Source organism: Talpa europaea, assembly GCF_964194135.1.
Source record: "Talpa europaea genome assembly, chromosome: 4".
Taxonomy (NCBI): domain Eukaryota; kingdom Metazoa; phylum Chordata; class Mammalia; order Eulipotyphla; family Talpidae; genus Talpa; species Talpa europaea.
The window spans coordinates 4,426,798-4,441,813 of NC_140070.1; the positions used below are offsets into that span (position 1 = coordinate 4,426,798).

The window sequence follows — 15,016 nt, forward strand, 5'->3', positions numbered from 1 at the left end:
GTGCTGGTCACGTCTTTGCCAGCGCTGCTGTGAGGATAGAGGAGGGGGGTGAGGGCACCCCTGCCCAGACCGGCTCATCATGGGGGGCGGGCACCATGTGCGGGGGCAGAGGGGCAGGGCGGGGTCTGTTTCATCGCCGTGGGGGTGGGGGCGGGGGGCTGGGGCCTGGAGTCAGTAGAACACCTTCTCCAGGTATGCGTTCAGGAACATGCCGGAGGGGTCCAGCTTCTCTCGGATGGCGCAGAACTTGGAGAAGCCAGGGTACATCTTCTCAAAGTCCTTCCGGGTGCAGTTGTGGGCCTGTGGGAGCAGCAGATGCAGAAGGTGAGCTCGGGGCTGGCACGGCCGCGGGGCTGCAGCCCTGCCCCCGGGATACGCATAGCACACGGGTGCAGGCCCGTGCCCGCCATGCGCATCACACGTCATGCACGTGCAAGGAACCCGCAGGCACACACATGCACGCACAGATGCACACCCATGTGCACACACACATGCACTTATGTGCATAATGTAGAGGCCCAAACACAAGGGAAGGAGTTCCTGGACAGTGAAAAGTTGAGAAAACAAAGTCTCCCCAGGCCACTGTGGTGTGGGGAGGGGGAGAGGCCGCTGGCCCAGTTCCACTGAGAATCAGCACAGAAGTCCCAGCCCCTCCGAGACGCCCCGGCTTCCCGTCGGCCAGTGAGTCTCCCTGACCCCACCTGGCCTGCCCCCCCCCGGTTCCCATGAGAATCAAAGAAAGTGCAAAAGGAGGAATTTCTCTGAAAACTCTGAGGGAATCTGTCCCCAACTGTCAGAACACAAATAGCGCTGAGGCTGGGTCTGTGCGGGAAGGGGGTGCCCCTACTCCTTGGCTCCCCCAGCCCCAGGTCCGTGGTCACCCAGGCCAGGCCTGGGAAGGCGATGCCCTCTGGTGCAAGCTGTGGCTCCCAGCAGCGGCCTGGGCCCCAGGAGGCCCTGGAGGTCCTTACCTTGGCCCAGTGGGGCCTGCCCCCCACCCTCTTCATGATGGTCTCGTAGGCCAGCCAGTAGTCCAGTCTTGGCACATCCTTGCCGTAGGGCCTGAGGGCGGGGAGAGGAGGTGGTGAGGCCCTGTCCCACCCACAGTCACCTGGCACCTTCTCCCAGCCCATCCCTTGGCACGTGCCACGGAGGTCAAGGGCAGCTCTGCCTGCAGAAAACAGACATGGATAACCCGGCTACTCAGAGGCTCCTGCTCACTGCTCACCCCAGAAGGGCTGTGACAACGCTTGCACCTCTCCTGTAGCCTTTAACTGGCATCTGCAAGTTATCACGAGCTTAAATAATTTGAAAGACCCTGGTGTGCGCACACTCGTTACTATGTGTGCGCTGCTTGAATCAGTTGACAGAGCCGGGGACCTCAGGATCGCCTCGTGCAATGAAGGGAAAGCCTGGCCACCCCTCTCCACGGGCATCCTCACCCCGACTCAGCCAGGTCAGACTTAGGGCCAGAGAAGGTCCACGCCAGAATTTTCAAAAATTCCAATAAGCACGTTAGGCTGTGCCCCCCGCCCGTGGCAACGTCCCCACTTCTGGATTCCCTTTCCCTGGCAGGGAGAGCGGTAGACAGACAGACAGGCAGATGAGGGCTGAGGCTTGTCCCCACACGAAATAAGCTGTTTCCTCTCCAAGTCTTTCAGAAACTCCTCCCTGGCCTTCTGGACATGCCTCTAACCGGCGCGCTCCTGGCTTGCCCGTGGGCTTCCTCCAGGGTTGGGGATTCCGTACGCTGAGAGGACGCCCTGCTGGCAGTCGGCCCGTGGGAGAGGTGGGTTTCACTGCAGCAAAGGCCGAGAGGGGCTTTGCAGCAGGAGGGCAGAAGGAAGTCTGAGGCAGGAAATCGCACTGCGTGTGCCCAGCCTCAGACTGAAGATGAGGGCGTAACTAACTAGGGAAGAGAGGGTGCAGTCTTGGGAAGGGGCGTCTGCGTGGGGCCTGCTGATCTTCTTTTCTGGCCTCAGGATTCCTCTAACATGGAGTTCCAGGCTGTCAGAGCCCGCGAGTACACGCATCTGTCATTCAGCTTCATACATGGTAGCTGGTCATGTCAAGCTCATATGTAATTTACATATAAAACATTGATATAAAGTATCAATTTATATGATTATATTAATATAGGCTAGAAGTATAAATATCATAAAAGCATAAAGAACAAGTGCTGTAGAAGCTCATAGAAGAGACTATTTTCTGCCTCAATCAGAGAGGTCTCCCTGGAGAAGGGGGCTTTGAACTGATGCTGAAAGATGGGGTAGGAGAGGGTCCCTTAAGTGTGCAGGGTTGGCTCCCATCCTGTCCGCCCCAAAGGGCTGCTCACCTGTACATGATGATGTTCATGTAGCAGCTGTCCCTCTGGAAGCAGGGGCTCAGCAGAATGTCGTCGCCCCGGGTGAAACGTACCTCCACGGGGAAGTGGGCCACCATTTTGGGGTTGGCCTCCAGGGTGGCCTTCAGTGCCAGCAGGGCCTCCTTGGTCTTCTCTCTGCATTCAGTGCAGAGGGCAGAATCCGGGTCTCAGGGCTGGAAGGGGCTGCCAGAGCCACCTCACCAGGCTCACGCTGGCCTCCCGGCCCAGGGCCACAGTAAGGTTCCTGGGGATCTCCTAGATACTGTCCCCCTCAGCCTGGCGCCTAGCCTGGCCCCTACCTGGGGATGGCCCAGTCCTGCACGTGCTGCTTGAATCGGCACTCATAGGTGAAGACCTTGTGGCTGAGCTGGCTGTGCTCCCTCCTCCGGCTGAACAGGAGCCAGAAGAAGAAGCGGTTGATCCACTGCACGAGGCCGGGGAGGAAGGTGCTGTGGGCAGAGAGGAGGTACAGTGGCCACAGTGCCCGGCATTTAGGGAGCACCAGCTGTGTGCCAGGCCAGTGCCTGAGCTCCACACACACCAGGGCCTCCTTCTCTACCTGCTCAGCCAGTGTGCCTAGCGGGCTGGGCTACCCTCGGGGAAGGCGGGCTTGCTCTAAACCACCCTCTGCATAGCTGCAAGCTGTTGAGGATGAGCTCCCCGCACTTTATCCTACTTCTAGTAATGACGGGGCTGGTTTATATTCTTAATTGTGATAACAAAACAAGACAAAACCCATAATCATTTTGCGAAATTGACCATCTCAATCATTTTTAAGAGCACAGTTCAGCAGGATTCAGTTTATTCCCATTGCCGTCCAAAGGTCTCTAGAATTTTGCAACATTCATCAAACAACAACTCCCTTTCCTGCCTCCTGCAGCCCTGGCACCCCATTCTACTCTCTGTCTCTGAATTCATGCGTTCTAGGAACCTCCTGTGCATGAGGCCAGGCAACAGTGCTCCAATTGTACTGGTATTGCTTCATTTCTTAAGCAGATGGTACATGAGTGCTTACCATGCTATGCTTTAGAGTTAAATATGTGTTGCTGTATTATCTTGTATGTATGAAATAGTTAAACATTCTTTATGTGATGTCACCCCATATCTTGGCTGGGTGAAAAGTCACCACCCAAGGCCCCAGGAAGCGTCTCCCTCGTTTATAGTGACACCCCAAGGGCAGGCCTGGGGCCTGAGCATGAACACAGATTTTAGTCTTGGAAGGAGGTGGGAAACAGAGCAATATGGAAAGATTCACCACATCACCTGTGGACCAGAGAGCAGAGCACTGACATGCTGAAAAACTCCCCAGGGGAGTTGAATGTGTGGGCAGAGCCGAAAAACACTGCTCTCAACTGAAAAGACAAACCAACCTGCTTGCAGGAAGGCAGGAGCATTATTACCCTCTGACACAACACACCCTCAGCCCCAAATGGCACCCTTGCATGCCTACCTGATCCAGAGCAGGAACTCCAGGAGATAAAATCCTACGGCGTAGTCCCAAAACCAGCTGGCTGAAGACATTGGGGGCTGGGAAGCAGAATCGTGATCAGTTCCTGGCCTGGTATTCCAGTGTCTCTTCAGAGGGACACGGGTGCCAGGAGCGGCTGTGTATGGTGGGGCAGAGGGTTGACCCACCTGCCAGCATGATTAGCAGCCACACTTTTAGGTGGCACTGCCAACCCCCATGTCCTGCCTCCTCTACTTCGTGCTTATTTATATATTTACTGCGCAGAGGCGTGCACCTTCCCAGGTGTCCAGAGATCGTCTTTATTAACCCACCAGCAACCCCTTGCACACAGTGGATGTCACGGCCTCTGCCTGACTTGCCCTGACCACATCCAGCTTAAGTGAGGCCTGTTTCCTTCTGCCGAGAAGCATCCGCTTTGCTAAGCCACAGTAGAGCTCCTTCCCCTGTGCAGGGATGGGATCTAATAAGAGGCGCCGGGGGGAGGCAGGATATATCTGACAGTTGACAAGCTTGAGCCCAGCTGCCTGGGACTTTATTTCATCCTATCCTGGGCTGCCCACACTTCTGTCCTCGGCGCCTCTCCCACATCCTGGCTTTTCCTTGCCCTTCCATGCCCCCAGCCTGGCTCGGTGAGTTCACCCTCTCTCTCTCAGCTCGTGACTAAGGAGGGCAGGTCCGGGGGGTGGGGCGCGGGGAGGCGTGGGGCTGCAGGGTGTGTGAGCCCCGGCTGAGGCCCGAGCTACCTTGGTGGTGTGGTCCTGGTAGATGACGCTGACGTTCTCAGTGTGCGGGAACCAGAGGAAGCGGAAATACTCGGACTTCTTCAGGTGGCTGTCCAGGTTGTCAAGCACCTGGCCTCCGTGGAGGGAAGAGACTGTGTTGGTCACAGGGTGACGCGAGCGCTGGGGGTGGGCCCAGGTGAGCCTATGCTCTTTCCCACCCACAGAAAATCCTTAAAATTGCCCTAAAATCACCACATGGGGTGGCTGATGTCATAACACACTGGACATGAACATGGTGCACTTGCATCCTGGATTCTCTGACTAGATTCAAGGAGAGAGGTGACTTCTCACTTACTAAGGCTTGAGTAATTACGAACCGTATGAGTCTGGGCAACATCTGTGCATCTGTCCCATTTGTAAAATGGGACTCGTCCATGCCAGGACAGCTGGGGAGGTCACAGGCACTAATGCCCAGAGCGTGCTTACAGGGGTGTCAGGAACATGGCAACTGCTGTGCGAGCATCCGCTGCTGACGGCACAACTCTTACTCATCCTCACTAGCATCAGATCATCGTGTGCCGTCATCAGCACCTTCGTGATCACCACCGTCACCATGAGCATCACCATCATCACCCCCATCACCACCACCATCCACCATCACCCACCATCAAGCCCCATCACCACCACCACCATCCACCATCATCACCATCATCACCACCACCATCCACCACCATCCACCATCATCCACCGTCATCCACCATCATCACCATCTTCACCACCGTCCCTGACATCACCACAATCAGCATCGTCTTCCTCATCATCGTCATCCTCATCTCTCATGCCCATGACGCCTGACAGATTTCAGGTCCTTAATAATCGGCACAGGAGTGAGAAAATAGGTAAAGCACAGCCCGCGTTTCAATGCCCTCCAGCGCCACCGGGGCTGAGCAGGGTACCTCTCTCAAGGTTGAGGGGAAGGAGGTCTCCTGCAAGTGGAACCGGGGCACGCACTGCAGGGTGACGGTGAGGATGACGCCCAGGCAGCCCAGGTGCACGCGCGCGGCCTGGAACACCTCCGCGTTGTTGGACTCGGAGCATTCCAGAAGGGTCCCGTCGGCCGCCAGGAGGGTCATCGCCACCACCTGCGTTGGAGAAGGGCCACACTTCGGCGCCTGTAACCTGGGGGGGCCCTCCCTCCTGCGTGTTGCTGGGAGGGCAGGGGTCACCTCTCCCTGGAATATGCCCCTCATCAGGCACCAGCTGGAAGGAGCCTCAGTTTTCGGGGGGTGGGCAGAACAGGGATATGGGCAAAGGGAAGCAGCAGCGCCGAGCGTGTCAGGGGGCGCCTAGCACATAAGCCCCTCGCCTTGCTCATCCGGGGCTCCACAGTCGGAGTAAAACTCGCCTCTCTGCCAGGAGGGGTCTGATCCTTGCGAAGGCCAAGGCTGGGTGTCTGTGCACGTGCGTGGGACCTGCCCGCTGTCCCGACGTGCAGCTGGGCCCGGGGCTGCAGCCCCTCTGCCTGTTGCTCCTCCAGACACCACCGCAACCAAGCCATGTCTCTTCTCGTTTGGGGGACCCACTTGCCTAGGAGCTGAAGCCTCCTACTTGGCCACCCTAACCAGAAGCCACCGGGGTCTGCACGGAGAGGACGTTCAGCTGCAAACACCTGATTCATCTGGGGTCTCCCCTCGGCCCTCACTTCCAGAGGGCGCCTCTTCATCGCCTGCTGAAGCACTTCTGCACGCTTCACTCCTCGCTAATTTGGAAGGAAATTGCTTTTGACACGTGTAGTTGGCGGCTGGGTGCTCAGGGCGAGGAAATAGATAAAGCTGAGCTAATTCTGATTAACCGGGGCCAGGCCAGAGAGGAGAAATTGGCAGAAACGGGGCAGCGCGGCCCTCTGCGGGAGCAAGGGCGTCAGGACGATTTTTATGTAAGACCAGACTCTGTCCGGGATCCAGAGCCGCGCCGCTGGCGGGTGCAACCTCTCGGCAGGGTCCAGGAGAGAAAGAAGGTGGGCACTGAATTTACCAGCTGTGTGACCTCAGACGTGTCATTTTCACCTCTGTTTCCTCGTCTGTAAAACGAGGGTAACAACCATCTGGGAGAGAGTGGCTGAAGCCCCAGCCACGGCCCGGGCGGCAGAGTGGATGCTAAGGCTGTCAGTCCCTCCCCGGGCCCCCTGCCTGCGTGCTGACGGCACACGGACTGTGGGCCCTGAAAAGGGGCTTGTCTTCTGCACAAAACCCATCACAAGCACTTACGGAGGCCAACTGTGTACGTTCTCCTAAGCAGCTGATCGCCTGAGAGCCCGAGATCACCCCTATTTTCAGGTGAGCAAACGGAGGCGGCCAGAGTGAGTCGCACAGACGAGGGTGGTGGAGGCGGGAGGCAAAACCAGCCCCAGCCAGTGCTGCTGCTCTGGACAGACATTCGCACCCAGGGCAGAGGCGTGCCCGCAGGGGACCGCATGTCGCTGGTGGGGGGTGTTAAACCAGCCCCCATGGAGACCCCATTGCACAGCCTCGGCCATGGAAGCTGCCCTCAGAGAGCGGGGAGAGGTGTTGCCCTGCAGGGGGCGGCCTCTACGCAGGCACCGGGAACTGTCCTCGGGTCAGCCATGTAGTTGCATCTGCACCTGGCTGGGGAGTAGGCCCCTATTTACAGATGAGAACAGGGGTGTCCTGAGAAGTGATCCACCCACCTGCACATACCCGAGGAGGGCTGCAGGTCGGTTTTGAAACCAGGTTTGCCCATAATTAGTTCTCCATGAAGTTTAAGAAACACTTTCTAATGAAGGTCAGGTGTGAACCCAGGCCCTCCTCTGCTGGGCTCTGCCTCGAGCAGCCCCAGTGCCTGTCCTGGACTCCCCCTGGTTTGCTAACTGGAAAGGCCTTTGCTTGCCTAGCTCCTGGCTCAGAACTCTCAATGGAGATGCACCCTACCCTGCTCGCCCTTCTCGATAGGGCTGCCAGGAGGCTCCTTAGAGGCCAGGGGGAGCTTCAGCATGTAAAAGGGTTGGCTCCGTCATCACCGTGTCTGTTGGGAACAGATGCTATTTAGAGAAGGGGATGATATTCCCCTGCCAGGGGGAGACTTGGGGTGGGTTAGAGCTGGCCCTACTTCTGGGGGGAGACACCAGTTTCCCAGAGGCCTGGTGAAGAGAGCTCTAGCCCTGGCAGTCCGTGGAGCTCTGCAAAGCAGGTGGACTCACCTGGGTGGCCATGATGCCGTGTTTGATCCCCGTGTTGTGTGTTGCGGACCCCAGGACGCCGGCTGCGGTCACGTCGGACACGGCCCCCATGCTGGGCTCGGCAGGAGGGAGCGAGAGGGCACAGTCAGACTTTGCCAGCCCAGCGTCCTCGGGCTGCAGTGCGATCCCCCTGCCTGGGTCCTTGTCCCAAACTGACTGTGACTTATCTGACTTGCCTGCCCCTCCCCTCGGAGAGCCTCAGTTTCCCCTCTCAGAGGCTGCTCCCCTGAGGCGCCAGGGGGAGACACTCCTCCCTGTCCTCATCTCCCTCCTCCACCAACACAGTCCGATGCTCCTGCTGAGACCCCGCGGCCCCTGAGTCCCCCGGGGAGCGACTCTGTCCAAATGGCACACGCAGGCGTCCCAGGAAGGCAGAAGCCCCTGAGCCCTGGGGGCGGGCAAGGAAACCGAGTGGCCCTCATCCCAGTGATCTCGGGAGAAAGTCTGTGTCCCCCGGCCTCGCAGGCCCTGGGATGCGCGGAGGATTCTGGGTGCGCAGGACCACTCCTAGAGGCGGCCCCCGAGGCCGGGTTAGAAACCTGTGCCCAGATCTCAGGGACAGGGAGCGGGTCCGGCTACTGCCCTGGTGCTTTTGCTCCGGCCCAGCTTAAAGAAGGGCCCGACCGGCCAGGGTTCCGCGCCCCCGCAGCTGCCGGGACCCAGCCAACCTCAGCCCATGCCTGAGAGAGGGGCCCCGCGGAGTCAGGACGCAGAGCAGGGAGGGCAGGGGCCAGCGTGCTCCTGGCTGTGGCTGGCCCCAGGGCCTGCTTGCTACAGGACGCTGAGCCCAAGGGACCTGACAGACTGCTGGGAGGAGGGAGGAGGAGTTGCCCTGGCCTCTGCCTCACCCTGCCCCGCTGCTAGGCAGGGGGCCAGTGTCCTGTCTCTCCAGACCCAGCGTCTTTGTCTGTAAAGGGGGGTCTCCTTCCTCACTGGGTTGGGGGGCCCATGAAATGAGAGTGTGTGGAGCAGCTTGCCTGATGGGCCTCTTCCTACCGCCCTGGCGGCCCAGGTCACTCTGAGTGGCGAGGACCTGGTGCGGGCAGTGGTGGGGACAGGTCCCCAGATGATGGGCCCAGAGATGCCAGGTCCCGTCATTACAGAACCCGTCTCCTGGCGTCGTCACCGTCACAGACTGTCTGCCGCCCGCTCGGGGCCCCAAGCTGCACCCCCACACGCCCTCCCCAGGCCTGTGCTCATGCTCTTCCCTCTGCCTGAACTCCCCTCTTTTTTCTGGGTCACCACTAGTCATCTGTTAGGACTCGCCCCTGCAGGGAGCCTGCCCTGGTTGCTACCCCTCACACGCCTTCCTGCCTTAGGCCCCACAGTGTCCCGACACTTGTGTGAATTGGAAGCTGTCGCCTTGTATTATGCTTGTCACTTTGCGTCTGTGTGTCCCTTGGCTGGTTGCTCCTGCAGAGCGGGTCTGGGTTGTATCCTCTTTGCCTCTCCAGGCTCTGAACAAGGCCTACAGGCGGTAGACACTCAATATTTGAGTTGCCATGACCCTTGGAGAGGGTCATGGCAAACAGAATGTTTGCCAGAGTGAAAACTCATCGTGAAGCCTCAGGGCCTACAGTAAGAAAGTTGGGGCAAATAGACCACCCACACTTGAGGACTCAGGCCTCCATGGATGCAATTTTCCATTGTGAAGAGATTGCTACTTTCATGTGCAAAATGCTTGTGTCCTTAGTTTTTAATGGTCAAAATTCCACAGTTAGAAATTCACTCCTTTGGCTATGTTTGACTCCTCTTTCACTCAGCACCCTCTGATATTAAACCTGAGCAATCACTGACAGCATGTGTGGATGGAGGAGCAGGTGAAGCCACAGATAAATATTCCAGAAAGCCCTGTGGCTCAAACAGCATGCTCTTCTGTTCCTCTGATATTTTGCATATCCTTCTGTTTGGGTTCCTGTTTGTTGCAAGTTTTAAGAAAGACTTAATCCCTGTTTTCCCCAAGCTTGCACAAGACTGGTATTGAAAGCTCTGCCCATCTCTGGCCTGTTTCTTTCACTTCTCACGCAGCAGCCCCTGAGCCAATGGGGAAGAACAGAGAGAGGGCACATGCTGGGGAGCACGCCTGTCACAGACATGAGCCAAGGCCAGAGGGGCTGGGAGGGAGGTGTGTGGGGCTGGCCCAGCAAGGAGTCGGGGAGGGGCTCTTACTTGGACAGGGCCAGGCCGTGCTTGTCCAGCTGTGGGTGCAGGTCTGCCAGCAGGATGCCAGCCTCCACGGTCACCTGCTTCTTCTCTGTGTCCACCTGCAAGACACCAGCACAGGCCGGGGCAGGGCGGCCACTGCTCAGCCCCTGCCTGCAGGCAGGCTCCCCACGAGTGAGCATGTCTGTCCCAGTCTGTGGTCAGGCGGAGTCACCTCCATGGCAGACAGCCCAAGGGGGAGAGGGCGGAGCTCTGGACAGCTGGAGATTTAGGAATATTCTGGAATGTAGTGCTTTCTTTTCACAGGTGAAGGGAATAAGGAGCAGGGATGAGAAGAGATTGGCTAAGGTCACTGGCAGAGCTGGGACAAAAGTTCAGGTCTCCTAAGGGCACCTAGGGTCCCCACACTGAGACCTGGAAAGCACATCTCCCTGGAGCCTCTGCTGCATACGGGGTGGGAGAGCCCGTGGCCCGGGGTGGGGGGAGCGGGTGGAAGAGAGTGCAGCGGTAGGAGCAGCAGCCCCATCCCAGGGAGGAGACTGAAGTCCAGGCACTTGAAGTCGCCCCCAAGGTCACACCAACACAGGGCGGAACAGAGGCCAGCACCACATCTGCGAGACCCCAAGGCGCCAGCTCCCGCCACTGCCCCGGGCACACAGCTCGGGGAAATCAACTGCTGCGGCCCAATCCTCACTAATTAGCAATCAGAGTTAATTACTGCTGGGACTGATGTCTTGCCCGGAATGTTTTCTACAAGGTGGAGATCATCAGCCTGAGTGAATAAGGAAACGGCAGAGGAACCCAGAACGTCTGCAGCAGGGCTAGGTGGGTGGGGGGTCATTGGCAAGAATTACAGCTCAGAGTTGCCGACAACCAGCAGGTGAGAACAGGGGCCCTAACCAAAGCACACCTGTCTGGTACCCAGTTTGCTGGCAGGCACTGGGGGCAGGCATGAATTGCCTGGACAGGGAGTCAACACGGGGCTGGCGTCCGACTCCCGAGTCTGGGCCCTGCTCTGCGCTGATTGGCCTGCTGTGTGACCCTAGGCAAGTCACTTGCCCTCTCTGATCCCTCCTTAGCCTGTTTGTAAAAGGGTGTAGGGTAAGGAAAAAATGTCAGGCTTTTCTACCCTCCCGCCATCAGGATAGATGATAGATCCTTGTGGTCCTGAGTGCATGCCTGATGGCGGCACCTGGAGTAGGGTGTGGGCAGATGTAGATGGGATTCACCTGGGCTAAGACTGGGCTTTTAAGGGCAGCGTCATGAGGACGCCAGCAGAAGCCAAGAAGCCAAGAACGAAGAGAAGCAGAGAAGGCCGGAGAGCCCAGCTAGAGTGAAGACTTGCTGGGGGCTGGGAGGCCTGCCAGCCTCCCGGCCCCCCAGGACCCCTGCCTGCTGTGTACCTGGTAATCCCAATAAAAAGACTTGCAAAAAGCCACTAAGGGCTCCAGAACTCCTCCTTTACCCGGTCTGCTGGATCAGAAAGCCTGCACTGTGGTCCATTCCTGCCCTTACAAAGGGGTTAAGTGCAAGTTCTTCTGGTTTGTCATTGTGAATCCACCTTTGGAGACCTGACTTGCAATTTTCCCCCGAGTCTCTCAAGTGGCAAAGCCTAGCAGGGAGAGAGAGAGAGGCTCTGCTGGGGAGCTGAGGGAGCACGTGGAGTCCTCTCCTTGGGGCGTGCAGGCTGGAGCTAGGCCTGCTGGAGCTAGGCCTGCAAGCGTGCAGGCTGGAGCTAGGTGGGGAAGGTCAGGCCGCGGGAGGGTATGATGCCCGAGGGGAGAGGCTGGAGCAGCTTGGGAGCCAGCAGGGCAGGGAGCCAAGTTCCCAAGTACCTGGAGGACCCGGTTCATCTTGCCCATGTGGATCATGAAGCCGTCGGTGCAGGCGATGTCAGAGGGCGAGTGGCCCCCACCCACCACCTTCACCCGCTTGTTCTGCTGCCTGGCCAGCGCCAGCACCTGCCGACACAAGGAGCCCAAGGAAGAACATGTGGCCGGGGTGATGAGCAGGGGCTGGGGAGTCTGGGGTCAGTTTTATCCCACAAACAACAGGACGCCTCTGAGGGCTCTACCCAGGGAGGGAGCCCGGCCCAAGTGGCATTTTAATAAAATTACTGCTGTGCCCGTGGACGTGTGCAGGGGGCGAGGAGAAAGCGAGGCGGTGAGGGCTGAGGCCATCGTGGGTCGCGGCAGGTGAGGCGGGGATCGGGGGGAGATCCCAGCGGGGGCGGAGGGGGTCACTCACCTCTCGGACCTCCTCCACGGACCTGGGCTGATAGTACATCTCCGGGCAGCACCCATAGGTCCTCGCCCAGTTTTGGAAAGTGACCCCTTTGTACCCGTGGACCTGCGACAGAGCCAGGTCACAGCAGATAAGGGCTGCGGCTGCCCTGACCCCACCTGCGGCCCTGCTGGCATCAGATGAGAGGCAGAGCGCAGCCTCGCCCCCATCACCCTCCATGCTGGGGACGGCACGCGCGCGGGGCGAGGGCATGCACGGGGACGCTCTGAGGCAGCAGCGCTTGCGCCCTCCCGCTCTCCTGGCTGCTCACGGCCAGATGGGCAGGGCAGGCAGGGAATTCCGTCTGTGCTAAGGAGAAGGATCTAGATGGGGCCAGGGTGGATCTTGAGGAAACTCCTGCCCCACGTGCGGGGCGCCCCTCTAAGGGACACAGCCCAGGCAAACAGTAGGGGAAGGGCCACCTGAGCTGGCCTGATCGACCCCAGAATACTTGGGCTTTGGTGGGGCAGCCTCCCACCAGCTTTCCTTGGAGACCCCACAACAGCCTTCCTGACCTCCAAGCCCAGCCCTGGGGTAAGTCTCCCATTTGTTGGACACCTACTGTGTGTTGGCCCAGTGCTGGGGCCCTCTAGAGATCTTGTTTAGACCTTAAAATAATGCCGTGAAATAGGTCATCTTACTCCGGTCTTCAGGAGAGACATGGGGGCTCAGAGAGGAGCAGTGAGCTCCCCAGCTCACACAGCAACCAGGTGAACACACCAAATGAAGTTCACACCAGATTTCCACCCCCAGACCTTCTCCAGCCCCCCAGTCCAATTTCAGAGGGTCCCCATAACCTCTTCTGGGCCCCACACTTGACCTAATTTTGCCTTCCACCTGCCATGGGCCCAGCCAGGGCTCATGCCAGCAGGACTGACCCCTCCCCAGGCCTACCACCATGGCTCCGGCCGTGGCTCAGTGGCTGGATGGAGTTTGGCCTCCTCTGGGAAGAGTGTGCCAGGCAGGGGGTGCAGCCGAGGGGTGCAAGCAGGCAGCTCTGTGACCTGGGTGCTCAGGGCTGGTCAGGGCTGCCGCACACCCGGGGCTCTGGGGCCAGCAAGGCAGATAAAAGAGTCCCAGTAGGCTCCACCCAGACAAACAGCAGCATGGACCTGCCTCCTGACCTGGGCCCCTCTGGGCTCACAGGCTGGAAGGACAGAGTTTAGGGGGTGGCGGCTCTGCCCCTGGAATCTGCCTGAGCCTTGGCCCTGGTGCTGGGGTTCTGGAGTCAAACTCTTTAAACCTCCAGACTCAAAACTGGTCCTAAAGCTGTAAGTCAGGGAGGCTGTGAAGTGGGGGGCCTGCAGGGGGTTCCAAACGTAGGGGCTCCCTGCCTGGAGGAGGCTGCAGGTGGCCTGCCCTGGTGTGGCTGAGGTCCGTGACCCTATGTCAGTGTCCTCATGAGGTCTGGGGGTGAGCATGCCCAGCTAAGCTCCTTTCCCCTCTGGACCCTTCATGTTGGCAAATATTTGACAGCATAGCAGATAGTGAGAGATCAGACAAGTGGTAATCACTGCGCGGGGAGCCCGCAAGGACAATGGGACTGCCCAGCTGGCTGGCCTTTGGCTGCCGGGGCCTCTAGAGAGGAAGACGTCAAAGTAGGGGGGACACCAGAGCCCAAACTGCAATTTAAAGAATGTCTGCGCTTTCTCTCTGGCTCATGGAGAGCAGAGCGTGCAGGCCCTGCCAGCGCGATGAGGCTGTCTCACCTCGGATGCCTAAGTTTTATTTCCTATTTTCAGGGAGACAGATAATGAGGCAAAACCCACCCTTCTTGGAACTGTCTCAGTTCCTTGCCTTTCCAAACAATCCGCCTGACTGTGTCCTCACGAGCAGACGGAGGTCGCTCCTGTCCAGGCTTCGAGAAGCCTGTTTGACCCTCAACAGCCTGGTGCACTTGTCCTGGTTCCCTGCGCAGACGTGAGGGAAGCCCGGGCACAGAGGCCTTTGAAACGGGAGCAGGTTCTCACCTGCTCTGCTGCCAGCTGGCCGTGGGCTCCTGGGGCAGCCGTATGTACCCCGAGCTCGGTGCCCCAGAGCGTGTGCCGCGTGTGCTGCCTGCGCCTCTGCGACTGGGAACCTGTTGTAAAAGGCCCCGGGGACCTCCCCACCCCCGCCCCTGTCCAGCTGGCGAGAGCAAAGCCCCCTGCAGGGACTTGGAGTCCGGAGCAGGCAGATCTGTGCCCTGAGGCTCGCCAGCCCCATCCTCCTCCACCAGCGAGCATTTCGCCCGCAGGCACCGGCCTGCCTTCCTTAGGAGCGTCGTGACCACACCCCAGCACCTGCCTTCCTCGTTGCATGACAGCGCCAGCTCCTCTTTAGGTCAAGAGAGCTCAGGTCCGGGAGCCCCGCTGCCAAGAGAGGTACATCTCCATGTCTTCATCCTGACCCGCCCTAGCAATGAGCCATCAGCACAGACACGAGGGCGGAGGCCACATTCGGGAGCACCCAGGGAGAAGGGGGCGGCTGCAAGTCAATGGGGAGAGGCCTCCAGAGAACCCAGCTCTGCCAACAGCTGGGTCTCCACTTCCAGCATCCAGGCTGGGAGATTGTAAATCTGCTGTTGGAGCCCCAACTGCGGGGCTTCATTCTGGGGCGCCAGCAAGCGAATAGCCAGGCGTTGTTTGCTGTTCCACTCCAGGATGGATGCATGCTGACTGTGGTCCCTGCGGGAAGCACCAGCCAGCCAGGTGTGAAGGCTACAGCGCTCGGCGACGTGTGCCCTGCGGCAGCGCTGCCTGGCCGTGCATTTCCCAGCG

At 59.0% G+C, this 15,016-nt stretch overlaps 1 protein-coding gene across 1 annotated transcript; it reads right to left on the reverse strand.

Moving 5' to 3' along the window:
* Positions 1–171: 171 nt before the first annotated feature.
* On the reverse strand, positions 172–12,317 carry LOC311170166 (L-gulonolactone oxidase; the record flags this gene model as incomplete). Its single annotated transcript, XM_084232564.1, has 11 exons — positions 12,222–12,317; positions 11,810–11,935; positions 9,981–10,075; positions 7,773–7,863; positions 5,512–5,697; positions 4,577–4,684; positions 3,816–3,892; positions 2,665–2,814; positions 2,336–2,500; positions 972–1,062; positions 172–300 (listed from the first exon to the last, which is right to left on the reverse strand). The coding sequence occupies exons 1-11, from the start codon at positions 12,258–12,260 to the stop codon at positions 172–174; spliced, it is 1,257 nt and encodes a 418-aa protein (XP_084088690.1). The 5' UTR covers positions 12,261–12,317.
* Positions 12,318–15,016: the final 2,699 nt, after the last annotated feature.